Source organism: Artemia sp. Qi Xiang Cuo, chromosome 9 (assembly GCF_049724085.1).
Source record: "Artemia sp. Qi Xiang Cuo chromosome 9, ASM4972408v1, whole genome shotgun sequence".
NCBI lineage: Eukaryota > Metazoa > Arthropoda > Branchiopoda > Anostraca > Artemiidae > Artemia > Artemia sp. Qi Xiang Cuo.
In genome coordinates this window covers 50,215,526-50,233,259 of record NC_142802.1, presented here as the reverse complement: position 1 = coordinate 50,233,259, position 17,734 = coordinate 50,215,526, and the positions used below count along the sequence as shown (strand labels likewise).

At 36.6% G+C, this 17,734-nt stretch overlaps 1 protein-coding gene across 1 annotated transcript in view; it reads right to left on the bottom strand.

Annotated features, from left to right (window-relative positions):
- The window catches only part of LOC148948762 (solute carrier organic anion transporter family member 74D-like), a 101,191-nt gene that overhangs the window by 31,626 nt on the left and 51,831 nt on the right, over positions 1 to 17,734 (bottom strand). The window contains exons 4-5 of the mRNA XM_089094658.1: positions 4,958 to 5,098; positions 1,103 to 1,237 (exon numbers count right to left, since the gene is read on the bottom strand). Of these exons, the coding sequence (XP_088950784.1) occupies positions 1,103 to 1,237; positions 4,958 to 5,098 (276 nt within the window). The remainder of the gene's footprint in view (positions 1 to 1,102; positions 1,238 to 4,957; positions 5,099 to 17,734) is intronic.

The window sequence follows — 17,734 nt, the reverse complement described above, 5'->3', positions numbered from 1 at the left end:
ATCTAAGGAACATATATTTTTAATTTGGCGGTTTCACATTACTTTGACCACTTATTTAATTTTTTGAAAGCAAACTTTTCAGTCTGAATGATTTTATATTATATGGTAGGGACAAATTTCCCAAAGACTGTCGACATATTAAATCTATATAGGTGGTCAACATTCATCGTTTCTCGTCGATAGGCTTTAAGACTCAATATTGCCTTTAGAGCCTTTAATAGACCATTGAAAATCCATGGTGACAAGAACGTCAGTTTCTGTGTTCTAAAACAACAGTATACAATTGTATAATAACTAGTTACAGTACTAGTAACTAGTATAATAACTAGTTACACGGTACCCTTACTTCAAACCCAAGCTGGTTTTCGTCAGGAGGACTTACTGTAAATTCATAATTCCTCTTCCAAAATTTATTTGGTGGGTAAGATTAAACCCTCTTGCTTCTTAAAGACAATCCTGCAGAGGACACACCCTAAATAAGACCTTGAAGAATGTTTTTCTATAAAAACAAGATAAATTAAAATGCGAAGCACTTTTTTTGTTACTCGCAAACGTCTCATGATTGATAAAAATTTACTTTGTTGATTAGACGGCAGTTGACAAACCAATCAACAGTTTTAAAAAGTAGAGATTAAATTTGTATTTAAAGCACCATTTCAGGTATCCTACTCAGAATCGGGTCAAACAGCTCTTCATGATACCCTTCAAAAGCATTTCCTGGTAAGTTTAAAAATTATGAATAAAATCTGGAGGTATTTGATTTGCTAACAAGAAGATCCCTCGGAAACAAAAAAAGTCATTATAAGTTTTAAGAAACAAGTTGTAAAATGGAAGACATAGAAGACATGAAGAGCGAAAAAGAGGAAGGACAACAAATAACTGAAACACCAGACACCGATGTCTTTGTAGACACAGATGAAAATTAAATTAAATTCTTAGCAGCAGCAGTGGTAGGGATAAACTGTTTGCTTTACACTATGTACAGACACGGATACATCAATTTTTCGGAGGGGGAGGAAGGAGGACAATAGCAAAAAAAAAATTATTGGGGGGGGGGTCGGTATAGTCCTTTGTAGTAAATACATATAACTCAATACCATACCCTTGAGATCAATCGCTTCTTTTTCGCTATCACTGTTTGTACTCGTTGCCTCTTCGGCCGGTGTCGGTAACTTTTTGGGGAACAAGGACATAAGCAGAGCTAACACTGGAATTATGCTGCCAATAATGATAAAACCTAGAATTAAAACCAATTATTAAATAAGAGAACTAAGAAGGAACTTGGTATCGTATTTTGAACAGAGAGAACGAAGAAATTTTCAAGCAAAACTGGGAATGGTTAATGGTGTTGCATAATCAGTTCATTAGAAATTTAAATATTTGCTTTTATCTCTCTTAAAATATTCAGGTTAGCCTGGCCGTCCAAAATCAAAATGAATTCCTTAGTGCAGAAAAGGGTTGGGTATAATTATAGTTCGAAGCAAATGTCGTAGATGAAAAGCAATTTTATATATTCGGTTTTCAACATGACTAAACCAAGAACGAAAATTGAAAAACATAAAACGCTAAAAAAATTTATCTTTATTTTACTATTAAAAATAATATTGAGATTATACTTATATAGTACGAATATGTAGATTTCATGTCTAGAAATCTATCTTAATGTCCCCATTACAAAATATAAAAAGAAAACCAAAAAAAAACTCAAAGTTATGTAGCAAGAAAACAAGAAAAAAAAACCGAAGAACTCTTCTGTGTGGCAAAACTGCACAAGATACGGCAAGATGACATAAAGGCGTCACCCACTTTCATCCACATGATGCACATCCCGGAGCTTCACGTGTCAAACACAATTCCACCAGGTGTGGCACACCTCCACCGTACGTGGTGCAGTTTCCGCAATCCTTGGCACAGTTTTGCCACGCTTGGCATGCGCCACCTGGCATGCGCCATTTCTGAAAGTTGGCGTCCCCTTGAATTAAATGGCGAAAACCCCTTTTTAAGCGTTTCTCGCTGTAGAAGCATTCTTTAGATACTAATATCAAAAACAACTTTGATCATGTCTTATTGTATATCACTGAATTTGAGGGGGGGGGGGAATAATAAAAATATAATTTATTGCTACATTTTTTAGCTTTGTGGTGTGAGTCAAGCCTGTATAAGGAGGGGAGAGGTTTTGAAACTACCCTGAAATTTTCCTTTGAATAACAAATATAATATTCTTGATCTGGGTTTAACATGAGAAAATAGAAAGGCTAGTAATTTGTGAAATTTCATTTGTAATGCTTTGTGTCAGTCAGTAACTAAGGAATTTTCGTCTTTTCAGCATTCTCTTGCACTAGGCACAACAAGCCCCAGGCTGGCTTGAAACAACTGGGGTACTTACTGCTTACTTGTACTTGTTGCACGTTCAAGCCGCATCCAGGCTCATCGTGGGACCCAGCAGACGACGACATGTTTCTTTCCAGAGGTTTCGCTCGAGGGTGGCAAGCTCCATAATTTCATGGCAGTGATGATCCCAGCGTCACCCAAATATTCGGAAACACCCAATTGGCTCTAGGTCAGCTTTGACTGTGGCAAGCCATGTTTTTTATGTCCTCCTGTTTTCTTCTCCCATACTGGTAGCGGAAGGCATTTGAGGCACTTTTTGGTAATATGTTCTTCTGATTTCCACATGGCGTGGCCAAACCACCTCAGACGCCTCATTTTTACAACATCAAAGAAAAGGGGGCGAACCCCACCTCTTCTCCCGACCTCTTCGTTAGAGACTCTGTCTGAGAGGCGAATGCCTAGTAAAATCACGGGCATTTGTGATGGAATATATCTAAGTTTGATGCTTCTGGTGCTTTCAGTGACCAAGTTTCACACCCATAGAGAAGAACAGAGAGTACCATGGCTTTGTTGAATCGGCGCTTTTTTGGTGGAAAGATTTCGCTACGCGTCCAAAGCGAGTTCTTCAGCTGTAGAAAGACGTTCTTTGCTGAGTATATGCATTTCCAGATTTCTTCTGATAATTCCCCTGCTGCAATTATCATTGAGCCAAGGTATTTAAACGACTGAACGTCCTCGATTTGACTACAATTTAGGATAACAGGGGTGTCATCCATCCCAGCTGTCCGCATCGTTTTCGTCTTCGGTAGCCTTATTTGAAGGCCAGTCAAAAGTGCTCTGCTTGCTACTTCATTAATCATGGCTTGGGCATCTGTAACAGACTCAGCAAGTATATCCACATCATCAGCGTAATAAAGATCTGTGATAGAGAAAGACGGGCTTACTTCCACACCTTTATACTTTTCAAGGGCCACGAGAATCCAATTAATGACGAAGTTAAATAAGATCGGAGACAGAACGCATCCTTGACGTACACCCTCCTAAATTAGGACCAGATCCGAAAGCTCAGTATCAACTTGGGCCTTGGTTCCATCGTAGTACGCCTTCAGTAGTCTGATGATCTTCTCAGGGACTCCGTCCTCCCTCATTGCGACCCATATTGCATTCCGATTGACCAAGCCAAAGGCCGTAATGAAATCGATGAAGACTTGAGTTTTCTCCTGCTAGTGTTTGAAGCAACGTTCTACGACCTGTCTTCAGCTAAAGATATGATCACAGCAACCCATGCATGGTCTAAATTCTGCGTGGTTGGGTCGCGTTCAGGAATTTCTAGTGTCTCGGAACCTATTTAGAATTATAATTACGAATATCTTTGCAGCAATAGGTATGAGGGATATGCCTCGGTAGTTTTTACATTATACTCGATCTCCTTTTTTGAAGATGGTGATAATTATCGATGTTTTCCACTCACCAGGAATGTATTCATTATTCCATGCATCCGTAACAGGTTAATGGAGCTCATTTGCAGCCGACTCAGGTAGAGCTTTCAGCAGCTCAGCCGAGCTGCCATTTATTCCTGGGCTTTTGTGATTTTTTAGGAGTTTAATTGCCTGGCCTACTCCCTCTCTAGTAGGTGGGTCCGTAGACACATTTTCATAAGAATGGTTTTCTGACGGGTTCTTCCCAAAGCATATCTATCCACTAAATGTATTTCAATCGCATTTAACTGTTTCATATGATTTAGATTAGTGTATGAATAATATTTGTTGGGGTGGCAGAGAAGTAGGGAGGTATGGTGGTAGAGGGGTTGTTGCATGGGTGTACTATGGAATGATATAGCTGAAAGAGTCTTGGGTAGTTTTGTTCTGTTGCTGTTTGTTTTGTTTTTTTATTAGTTATTGTGTTAACCTAAGTTCTGATAGAGCGCGACAAAAAATTGCTTGTGAAAAAAATAGTACGCGAGGTGAAACGAAAATTGTTTGGCAAATCGCTCTGAAGGGGATTTATTTTTTGCTTCCGGAGATGAAGAAAAGATGAGACAACATTGTGCTTCAGCCCTTACTTTAGCGTAAGTAAGGGCACTTACTTGTAATATATTTTTCTTTATTTATTAAGAGCTCGGCTACTCAGTTCAAAGATTGAACAAATACCAAGCACATTTTTACCTGATTTATTAAGCCACCACCTCCTTCCATGCGTTTTCTTTGATCCCCAGGTCATTATAATCTTTGCAGCATATATCGTCCGATATAGGATATCATATAATGCTCGTTATTAATTATTCAGCATCCATTCTCTTTTTTCTTAAAAATATCGCCTCGCTAAAAGGTTTTTTTCCACTTCAAGTTGAAGCGTGGAGAAGCGATTTTTTTCGCTTCGGAAGACCTTTTTGGGGCTCAGCAGAGCAATTTTGTGTACGCGAATCAATATTCACGGTCTGTCAACTATGCTTTAGAGTTGATGAACTAGTATCTTATAATGCATGCTAGCCAAAACGTCGATTTTTCAGAAATACTGCGTTATCATTTTGTAAAAATTGTTTTTCTGATTATGAATACAGAAACCTAAATCTTATGAAGATCTTCAATTTAACTTTTCAAGTATTTTAAAGAAAAAAAATACATACCGAGCCACCAAGCTCCAATCCATTGAGGGTCAGTCGGTTTTAAGGCTGGAGTTTCGTTCAAATTAACATACATCTTCAAAAATCCAGATGCCATTATATATGCTGCCGTAGGACCAAGAAGCCTTAAGCTTGATACACAGCCTAAAATGTTTGCAATATGTAAAATACAAATTGAAATATTCAGCCCCCTAAATAAGATGGGCTGTTCAGAACCCATGCTCTAATTTTAGAGCAATATCAGTAGAGCCGGATTCAAATGTGTTTCTAAAAAGAATACTTGGGTTCGGTGTCAAAAAAAATTTCTGTAGCGATTCTTGCTTTTATAGAATATCCTGCAGACCGTGCAAAGTTCTAGTCAAGTGCTTTGATAGTAAACCTGGAAGCATGTAAAAAAAAAAAAAAAAAAAAAGAAGGAAATGTGAACTTCATAAGATAATCCTATGAACCATTCACACAAATACAGATACCAAAATATGATGAAAATATAATACTTTAGTTACAAAATTATGGAAACGACAAAAGAGAATCATGGAAAACAGGCAGCCCAGAACGCATTATATTAAAAACCTAACCAAACCCCCTCTATGTATTAAATTTTTAATTAATATATACATGTATGGATACCAATTATCTAGCTCAGGCTAAGCTGATTATCTCCAAGTGGACACAAAAAATCGGTTTCATTACAGATCAAGAAGAATGTGTGGCCACTATAACACGCAAGTACCAGTTACAGTGCCAAATATATTAAAATGAAAACATTGTTGGTCTCCAGGATCCATCTTAGGTCTATCCATACCTGAAAATCGTGATTTTCTAGGATCTTTGTTTTGGCTCTGTTCGAATCATTAAATTTTTAGAGCAGTATAACATTTTCATTCTTGTTGCTATGTTCAAACGTAAGAATAAATAATCAGAACAAGTTTGTTAAATTTGACAACGTTTTTCGTCAGTAGAAGTTCTGGCCTTAAAGATCCTTTGATTCTCAAAGACGACTGCATCTTCAAAGGTGAGGGACATCTTCTTGAGCTATTTTGTCCCATATGTTCTAACATATTTTTTGCTGATTTTTATCCGCGCTTCTTTTTTCTAATACCCCGCTAATACCAACAAATTCATAACTGAATATGGAGGTCATTGTTATTTAAAATTGAATTCTCGATTTTTCCAAACTTTTCTTATATGGTTGTGTCAGTTCCCACTTAACCAATTCAAACCATCAGGCTTCATTTTCACTGTCTTTGGTACTTTATTGGCAAACTGACCAAATATCTTCTTCTTTTTCTTATATATGTATATACATATACATATATATATATATATATATATATATATATATATATATATATATATATATATATATATATATATATATATGGTACTGGTGCGTTATATGGTCGCTTCTATATATTGTACAAGGAAACTAGTCCCGAAAAACCCGTCAGACGGGTTAATTCAAGAGACCGGTATAGAGAAATGCAATGCAAAGCGTGATTTTCATTGCGTTTACGATATTTACACTGTTAGTATTTTGGGGTCCAGGGGGGTACCCAGGTTAGGTTACGCATTTAAAATATGCTATGCTTTACCAACATATATATATATATATATATATATATATATATATATATATATATATATATATATATATATATATATATATATATATATATATATATATATATATATATATATATATATATATATATATATATATATATATATATATATATATATATATATATATATATATATTAGTCGTAAAAAGTAAACTCACTGCCTCCTCAATTGCTGACCAGAAGAAAAAGTTCCAACCTGGCCTTTTAGCCTCTGTTAAATCTCCCGCCTTCATCGGTGTAATAAAAGGCGTATCAACAGAAATGAATGAAAAAGATCTAGATAAAATTAAGTGTGTCAAAGCTTTACAGTGTGGCAAGTCCCTTGTCTACAAGATTTATTTTGAACAACGGAGTGATCTCGATTCCTTTCTGAAAAATCCTGTGAAAGTGGGTTATGAAAAGTTTACTGTCCAGAATTTCATATTCATACCTAGACGGTGTTTCAGATGCCATCAACAAGGACATTTTGCTGCTGATTGTAAGAAAGCAAAACTGTGCTCTCGCTGTGGTTCCACGGAGCACTTTTCCCCTAGGGAAAATCCATGTGTTCGGAACGTGTTTTGCATTACATGTAAAGAGTCTAATCACACCCGTTACAGTATCAAATGCCCTGGCAACGCTCAAACCGATAAACGGGCAGCTAAATAGATAAATTGATATTCGTTTTCTCTCTTGGAACATTAATGGTGGTCTTATAAAAAAAGACCTATTCTTGAGAATATACTTCATAATCATGATATTCTGTGTTTGCAGGAACATTTCCTGACCAACCACAGCCTTGGTTTACTTGACATTAGTGCCACCTTCAAAACTTTTCCTGTTCCAGCTAAACATAGTGCTTCTAAAGGCAGAGCTTCTGGTTGTATTGCTACTTGTGTAGCATCAAATCTTAATTCCAGTGTTTTCTTTTGTACTGATAGTATTTAAGCTGTTCGAATAGATGAGTGCGTAATAATAAATGTGTATTTACCCACAGATTACAAACATGAAAATTTCGAGAGAGATTTCGCATTAGCAGTTAGTAAACTTAGCTCTTGTCTTCATGATGTCCTTAAATCGAAAATCCCGTGTTTGATCGTAGGTGATTTTAATTGTGATTTAAATTGCAGGTTGTCTTCAGCTTCTATCCGTGCTTCTTTACTATTAGGAATATTTGGCGATGATTTTAAAGTTCAACAGAAATCTGCTCAGTTTACTTACATTCAGTCTTCCTCTTGCACATTTAGCCTTGACCATGTTTTGTCATATAACCTTGATATACCTTGTGTTGAGGTAGTTTCTAAATTTCAAGTTTCAGACCACCTTCCTATTGATTCTAGTTTTAAACGAGGAGCTTCTCAGATCCCAGTATGACAGGCTCATATTGTTCACCGGCATAAGTGGTATACTTGTCGCTATTGGAATAGAATTGACGCATCTCAGTTCATCGAAAGTTCAGATAGAATCCTAAACAAGATCCGGGTTCCATTTCCTCTTCTGCAAAAGTCTTCCAATAAAGACATTAATGAGGTTAGATTAACTCTTGATATCTACTCTGCAAAAATCTGCCATGCACTTTTGTGTGCTGAAAAAAGGGCAGTTCCTCTTAAAAAAATGCAAAGCTTGTGACCGTGCTAAATTTTGCTACAAATTATGGAGAGATTGCCTATGCCCCCGTCAAGAAATATTCAATGAACTGAGAAAAGTGTCAAAAAATTGTTTTGCTAAGGAACTTCCCCTTCATCGATCTAAACTGCAGACGCTTTATTCCGAGAAGGTCAGGAATTCATCTGATCTAACGTGGAAGCTATTACCTCGTACTATCTCCTCCAATTCGCCACACATAAACGACATTCCTTTGCCTGAATGGATATCCCATTTTTTAAATGAATTTTCTGAACCTGATCCTGTATTAGAGTCACGATTTTGAGAAGAGATTTACAACTTCAATGAGGAATTTCCTGACCTTGATTTTGTTGTTACTTGTGACGCCGTCATAAGAGCCGTATCCCAACATAAAAAGAAAGCGTCTTGTGGGATAGATAAGGTGAGCACGCTACACATCATTAATGGAAGTTATCTATTGGTGCGTCACCTCAGCCTTCCCATGCAAATGATATTTGTTACAGGTATGGTTTCTTCCTCGTTCTGCATTTGTGAACTGACTCTGATTCCCAAAAAAGGAAAATCTGAGCTGCAATGTTCCTCTTTCCGTCCCATCACCGTCTCTACTACGATGTGCGAATTTTTTCGAGCTTCTTTTTGTTGATGACTTAAGACAGAAATGTTACGTTCCCCCATATCAGTTCTGTTTTCAGGCTAATCTTGGCTGTTCTCATGCTCTTACAGCAGTTTTTACTGCCCTCGCCGACGTTGAATCTTTGGGAGAAAGTATGATCCTCGCCGGACATGACTTTAAGCGTGCGTTCGATTCCTTAATTCATTCGTCCATGCTTCTTCATATCAAGGCGAGGCGTAAACCCATCAATTGTCCGTGTTCTCAGGGATTTATATAGAAATCTAAGAGTGCGTTTAAAACTCCCATCCCGTTTTCCCCTGCAATAGGTTCTTCATCAATCCCAATATAATTGCATTAATTCTCGTGTGAGGCCAAACTCTTCGAATGCCTCGAATATGATTGTGATTCCTCAGTACCCCATCCTCGTTAAGAAAGGGACTAGACAGGGAGCTATCCCTTCCCAACCCTGTTCAATAGTAGTGTCCTGGATGTTCAGGCAAAGTGTCTTCCTTCATGCATTCTTGGGAGAATCGATATGTCTCTTATTTGTTATGCTGATGACATCTTGAATCTCAGCCGTACGATCCAGCGCATTGAGCAGAATTTAAAAACCCTCAAAGATGAATATTTAAAATCGGGCTGTCTTATAATCCTGAGAAATCCGAAGTTATCCTTTTCAACTGGCGAAATCCCTCTACTTCTCTTCTAAATCTGGACGGTTCTCTTGTTAAACCCGCAGACCATATTACATACCTGGTCCTTCCAATTGGGACATCTAAAGGCCACGCACGTCGTTTGCTGATTTCTCACGTTGAGCGTAAAATTAGCATTTCTTACGCTGGAATCATAAAAAGCAAACTACGTTTCAACCGTTACCGTCTTGCTTCCATTTACAACACCACAGCCCTTCCACATCTGCTTTACATTTTTCCTTTCTGGAAATTCTTTACAGTTACAGATAAAAAGCACCTACGATCAATCTTCTTCACATTTGCTAAATATCTTTTACATTTGCCCCCTTGGGCAAGAAACCGCAAAATTATTCATTTGTATAAGCTAGCTGACCCAAATATTAGCATTAAGAAACCTCTATCCCGTTTTCAAAGTAAGTTTAATCATCCATGCTCACCAATTTGTTCACAATAGGGCCTAGTTTGTTTGTATTTATGTAATGTATGTAATGATTTTTTTTTCTATCTTTTTGTTACTTTAGTGATTACTCCGTATATGTACCTCTTTTTGACGGGCAATAAATGAATAATAATGATAATAATATTATATTAATCACTCTCCCGTTTTAAAAGAAACTTTTATCATCCTTTCGTTAGCATCATTGTTCGTATTAATGCAATGAAGAGTTTTTTTTTTGCCATGTATTTGAATGTTCAATGTGTGTTTGTGTCCTTTTTTTCTTCTTCTTTTTTTCTTTTTGTTTTCTTCAGTGATTACTCCATCTATTGTATTTTTTGTACATTTTTTGACGGGCAATAAATGAATAATAATAATAATAATAATAGTATATATATATATATATATATATATATATATATATATATATAATATATATATATATATATATATATATATATATATATATATATATATATATATATATATATATATATATGTTATGCAAGTTTCCATTTCCCCGATTTAAACCTTCTGGCTTCATTTTCACTGTTCTTAGTGATTTCAATAAATCTGCTAATGGTCAACCGGTGCTCAAAAACATTCAGGTATAAGAGAATCTGCACAGATGCTCCCGTCCATTCTCGGTGACCTTGGAGAAATAAAAATTATATCGTGTACTACCCATCTTAAGAACCACGTTTTCTGTTGTTTTTTTGTTGTTGTTTTTTTTTTATTTGGACTTTTTAGTTGAAAGTACTTAGAAATTAAACTGCTTCTATGAACGGAAGCGTCATAAATATGGAGTCACGCAAAAAAGAAGAAGCGGAACGTTTGAGATTACGATGTTTCATTTTCAATGAAGTTTAAATTATACATGACTTTCCGCTGAATTCACTCCACAATAAAAAGGAAACTATGAACAATGGTAAACTAAACAATATGCTTAGCGACGTAGTTATGGGCTGAAGCATAAAGATCATTAAAATAGAGTTACTCATATTAAATTATAACGATTCTTTTGGACTAAGTTTCCAAATTTTTATTCCAGTTTTTTAGTCTAAATTCCTGATTTTGAGGAACTTTCGTATGAACATCCAAAATTTAATTAAAAGCAAATGTTTTGACAGTAAAACAAATAAAACAATTTGAGAACTAACGCAACTGATTTTGTCTATGTAAGACTCTTAATATAGGCCTGCAAAAAAAAAAAAAAAAACATTTGTAAAAACTTTTTTACTTTTAATAGTTCACTTCTATGCATCTTTTAGAGCTGGTTTCAGATTTTTTTTTTATCTTAGAAGTTTTAACACAAAAATAGGTGAACAATAAAAATTGTTAGTTTAAAGTGAACCGACAATAAACTATGGAAAAGGTTAATGTTAAATGGAATAGAATTAAAATTTCAATTTTATCAAACATTTTTCTTGTTGGTTCTTATAGCCAAAACTTTTTTTTTCATGCCAAACCATTTGGGTTAAATTTAAAGTCGATTTATCCAGTTTTTTTTTTATATAAGAATAATTTCATATTAAATATATGAGCAATTCTGAATGACTTTTGACTTGAGGAAAAGGAATTAAAAAGAAAAGTACAAGAAGGAAGCACCTAAATACAGCCAAGAAGACACATAATCTGGAAATGGAACCTCCAAGCTGGATATTTAAAGCTGACAAAGTTACAAGTGAGGCTGTGCTACATTTCAACAAAGATTCTCCGATATGGGTATTTAATAAAGGCCAAACAAAGAAGAATTCTAAAATATCCTAGCTCTCATCAATCTTTAGCTTTTGATCTCATTGTCATCTGAGAAAACCCGCTTTTGACCTGAGGTGGGTTAAGTTTGGATGCCAGCAGTATAAATGGTTCATGCAAAGAATTTAAGTCAAAAACTGATAACTCATAGCACTTAGTTTTCTCTTTGGCAGACCAAGCAAGAACTTGATTATAATCAACTTGACGTTCCTCCACAAGATCCAATTTTTTACCTATTATAATTACTGGGGCCTAGAAAATCAATTTAATTCTTTATCGAAGAAACTATTTGAGGGTGACTTACTGGTGACTTTCAAACCTAATGGATGAAAATCTCCCCTCCCCCAGCCACCACGAATATTTAAGTATAAATTATATTAAAATTGTAGCACAAAGCTACGGGTGATGAAAATTTTCCAGCTATTCGGGTCAAGTGGGAGGGGGTGTATGAACCTCCCCCCCCCAAAAAAATGTTTGTCTGACTCGTAAAAACGTAACAGAAATGGTTATAAACAAATTTGTTATGTGTTTTTTGAGGTTTTTTGTGTAACCCCCCCCCCCCGAAAAAAAAGCTTTGAGTAAAATTTCCCTCGAAAAAAATCCTGGGTACGGTCTTGAATGGAACCATTTACACATATGCAAATTTTTGCTCTGTATGCACAAGCTTGTGTATATAGATGGCCAAAGCTTCGAACATTTAGACATCAGCCATAACAACATCATTCATACAGTCTTAACTGTCATGCATTTTTGTTAGGTGTCCATCTTACTTTTTTTTTTTTTTTTAGCTGAGTGTCACCTGTTGACAATGTTTATTTGTTCCCAGGCACTTACACAGGCACCCCAATATATCAAAATTCTTACGGTATTTCTTATTATTTTTTACACTTTCCATATAATCCACCGTTATTGTGTTTTTCTGCAGCAGGTACTCCCCCTCCCCTGCCCCGAAACAAATTCCTCCGCAGCTGCATGAAATTTTCAGCCCAGTTAATTTCTAATTGCATCTTGGCTTTTTCTAAGCTATTTCCCCAAATTAAAACTTCAAATAGCAAAAAGGAGTACAAAAAACTTCTCTGTCAATGTCGGCTCACCTCACTGCAGAATATCTGTTGTCAAATAGGAGTATAACTTGGAATGAACAATATATATTTATCAGTGATAAACCTCAAAATTGTTCTTACTGTCCTGCGCAAACTCCTCCTCATGGCTTAAAGAAAACGCTTCCAGAATTTCTAAGTCCAATATCATTAGTAGAGGTGACCCTAAAGCCCCCATTGCTCACCCCTGCTGCCACCTACAACTTTTTTTAACACCATATATTGGCACGAGAACCACGTGGTTTATGGTTTTCTCAGTGAGAATGAAAAAACAGGAATTTTGTCACTTGGAAAAACAGGAATTTTCTCACATTTATGGTTGTTTTCATGGATGGTTATGGATGATTTATGGTTTTGTCAGTGAGAATTTGAAAAAACAGGAATTTTGTCACATTTATGTCTGTTTTTATGGTTTTTGTCAGTGAGAATTTGAAAAACAGGAACTTTCTCACTTTTTTGTTTTTTTTTTTTTTTTTTTTCATTTATAATTTGAAAAAACAGTAAATATCTCACTGACAAAAACAAAAACCACGTGGTGTAGTCACGAGTCAGAACACCTGTGCTGTCGACCTCAATTCACCTATCGTGAATCAATAATTCCCCTTAGAAACAACAAATTAATTTCCCCTTTCTTGACAGATCAATCAATCAATGACATCATCTGTCAGACTTTAAAAATTTTCGCCTAGAAACATTTCTCCAAGACTAGATCCAAGTCATTAATGTCTTTGCCTCGGGAACAGTTCTACTGGTCGAACTCCAAAGGATCTTAATAACCAAAAGCCCTGGAAACACTTAGGCAAGAAACATCTTAGCGATGAATTGTTTTAGCGCGCGAAAAGGTTTCATATTAATTTGAAATGCGTTAGCGCAGAGATGCCAATAACAAAGGAACACGCTGAATTTACTTTTAGGGATTATTTGGGCGAAACCGTTTTAGACAGGTTATGGAACTATTTCGGCGAAACAGATAGAGACATTTTAAAAGAAGATTTTTGAAGAGATTTTAGAAGAGAATTTGAGTGTGGTCGTTATAATACACAAGTTTCATTTGAACAGTGTTGTGAGGTCCTCTAACCCAACCCCAAAGGGTTCCACTCCTCCTACCCCAACCCCGAAGGAAGCCCCCGGTCCTCAAAGCCCCCCGAACTCCCAAAGGCCCTCCACCGGTCCCCCAAAGGCCCACCCAGACCCCCAAATGCCATCCCCAGGCCCCAAATGTCCCCCAGGCTCCCAACTGTCCCCCCGGACACTCAAAGGCCCCCCCCAAGCTCCCAAAGAGCCACCGGCGCCCCAAAGGCCCACCCAGACCCCCAAATGCCATCCCCGGGCGCCCCAAAGGCCCATCGAGCTCCCAAAGGACCAACGGGGTCCAAAAGGCCCTCCACCGGTCCCCCAATGGCCCCCAGGCACCCAAAGGCCCTCCCGGTGCCCCCAAGGCCCCACCACACCCCCCAAAGCCCAACCCCGACCCCCAACCCCCACCCCCCGGACCCCAAGGGACCCCCCATCTCCCCCAGGCCCCCCCACCCACCACGGACCCACACACCCTCAAAGGCTCTCCCCCAGCACCCCTCTTTCGTTGATGTGTGTTGTCTGATACCTCTGATTTGGGATGTGTAGTTTGCTACTTCAGGCTTTTCTGAGCTAAGGTTTCCTAGTATTTCCTAGGTGAATGTTGTCTGAAACCAATAGTTTGGGATGAGTAGTTTGCTATTTCAGGCTTTTATGAGCTAGGTTTCTTAGCCTTTCGTTGATGAGTGTTGAGTGAAACTTATGATTTGGAATATGTAGTTTGTTATTTTTGACTTTCCTGAGGTTGGATTTCTTAGTCTTTCATAGGTGAGTGGTGTATGAAACCTATGATTTTGGATGTGTAGTTTGCTATTTTCGACTTTTCTGAACTGGATTTCTTATCCTTTCATAGGTATGAGTTGTCAGAAAATTATGATTTGGGATGTTTAGTTTGCTATTTCAGGCTTTTCTGAGCTAAGGTTTTCTAGTATTTCGTAGGTGAATGTTGTCTGAAACCAATAGTTTGGGATGAATAGTTTGCTATTTTTGACTTTTCTGAGTTAGGTTTCTTAGTCTTTCGTTGGTGTGTGTTGACTGAAACCGATGATTTGGGATATGTAGTTTGCTATTTTTGACTTTTCTGAGCTGGATTTATTAGTCTGTCATAGGCGTTTGTTCTATGAAACTTATGATTTGGGATGGGTGGATTGCTACTTTTGACTTTTCTGAGCTGGATTTCTTAGCCTTTCATAGGTGTTTGTTGTCTGAAACCTATAGTTTGGGATGACTAGTTTGATATTTTTGACTTTTCTGAGCTAGGTTTTTTAGCCGTTCATAGGTGAGTGTTGTCTGAAACCTATGATTTGGGATATGTAATTTGCTATTTCCGACTTTTCATAACCGGATTTCTTAGTCTTTCGTAGGTGTGTGGTGTCTGAAACCTATAAATTGGGGTGTGTGGGTTGCTATTTTTTTTACTTTTCCGAGCTGGATTTCTTAGCCATTCGTAGGTGTGTGTTGACTGAAACCTATGATTTGGGATGGTTAATTTGCTATTTTCGACTTTTCTGAGATAGATTTCTTAGCCGATCATATGCGTGTCCTTTCAGAAAATTTTTATTTGGGAGGTGTAGTTTGCTTTTTGGACTTTTCAGAGCTAGGATTCTTAGTCACTCATATGTGGTTGTTGTCTGAAAATTCGAGTTTGGGAGGAGTAGTTGGCTATTTCCGACTTTTCTGAGCTAATGTTTCTTATTATTAAGTAGGTGAATGATGTCTGAAACCAATGATTTGGGAGATGTATATTACTATTTTGGTCTTTTCTGTGTTGGATTTTTTAATTTTTCATAGGTGTGTCGTGTCTGAAACCTATGATTTGGGATGTGTAGTTTGCTATTTTCGACTTTTCTGAGCTAGGTTTCTTAGCCTTTCCTAGGTATGTGGTGTCAGAACATTATGATTTGGGATGTATAGTTTGCTATTTCAGGATTTTCTGATCTAATGTTTTCTAGAATTAATTAGTTAAATGTTGTATTAAACCAATAGTTTGGGATTTGTAGTTTGATATTTCAGAATTTTAATAACCGTATTTATTAGTCTTTCGTATGTGTGAGATGTCTGAAACCTATGATTTGGGATGTGTGGGTTGCTAGTTCAGGCTTTTCTGAGTTGGATTTCTTAGTCTTTCATAGGTGTGTAGTGTCTGAAACCTATGATTTGGGGTGGATGGATTGCTAATTTTGACTTTTCTGAGCTGGATCTCTTAGCCTTTAATAGGTGTTTGTTGTCTGAAACATATAGTTTGGGATGACTAGTTTGCTATTTTTGACTTTTCTGACCTAGGTTTCTTAGCCGTTCATAGGTGAGTGTTGTCTGAAACCTATGATTTAGGATATGTAATTTGCTATTTCTGACTTTTCATAACCGGATTTCTTAGTCTTTCTTAGGTGTGTGATGTCTGAAACCTATGATTTGGGGGTGTGTGGGTTGATATTTTTTTACTTTTCTGAGCAGGATTTCATAACCATTCGTAGGTGTGTGTTGACTGAAACCTATGATTTGGGATGGTTATTTTGCTATTTTGGACCTTTCTAAGCTAGATTTCTTAGCCTTTCATATGTGTGTCCTTTCAGAAAATCGTGATTTGGGAAGCATACAAAAACTTACACATGCACACGAAAACTTACATGCACACAAAAACTTACATGCACACAAAAACTTACACACACACACACAAAAATGACACACACACACACACTCAAAATCTCACACTCACTAAAAATCTTTCAAACAAAAACACCCTTACACACACACACACACACACACACAAAAACATAAAACTGAACACAAAAAAACAAAATCAAACACGCAAAAAATCATACACACACACACACTCAAAAAAAATAAAAATAAAAAAAAGAAAAATTACACACACACGAAACATATAACACACACACAAAAACTTACAAACACACTCAAACACAAACACACACGAAAACTTACACACACACACAAAAACTCACACACACACACACACACAAACACACACACACACACACACAAAACTTACACACACGCACACGAAAACTTACACACACACGCACAAAACTTACACACACATAAAAACTGAAACACACAAACACAAAAACACAAATACACAAACATACACACACACACACAAATAACTTGAACAAACTCACAATTACACACACACACACACACACACACACAAACACACACACACACACACAAACTAAAAAAAAATAGAAACAAAATTAAAACACAAAAACAAAATATAAGAAAATAAAAAAAAAACACACACACACAAAAAAAAAAACACACACAAAAACAATAACACACACACACAAAAACTTACACACATACACAACCGAAAAAATACAAACACACGCAAAAAATTACACACACACACAAAATCATACACACACACACACACACACACAAAAACATACAAAAGCAAAAGAAAAATTAAATGCACACAAAAACATATACCAAAAAAACCGAAAAAAAAATATAAAAAGAATTAAATTTCAATCAAAAACTAAGATTGTATATCACACATACACACACACACACACAAAAACTTACACAAACTCTATTAATATTACACACACACACACAAACAAATACACACACAAACTAATACACACACACACACACACACACAAAAACTTACACCCAATCGCACACAAAACATACAAAAAACACTAATACACACACACACACACACACACACAAAACTTAAGAACCCCAACAAAAACGACCAAAAAAGCACACACACAAAAACTTAAAAAACCCATCCAGAACCAACTTACACACACACAAAAAAAAAAACAAAAAAACACACACACACACACACACACACACACAATCACCTACATAAGCAAACGAAAACAAACGATCACTTAAAAAATTACATTCACAC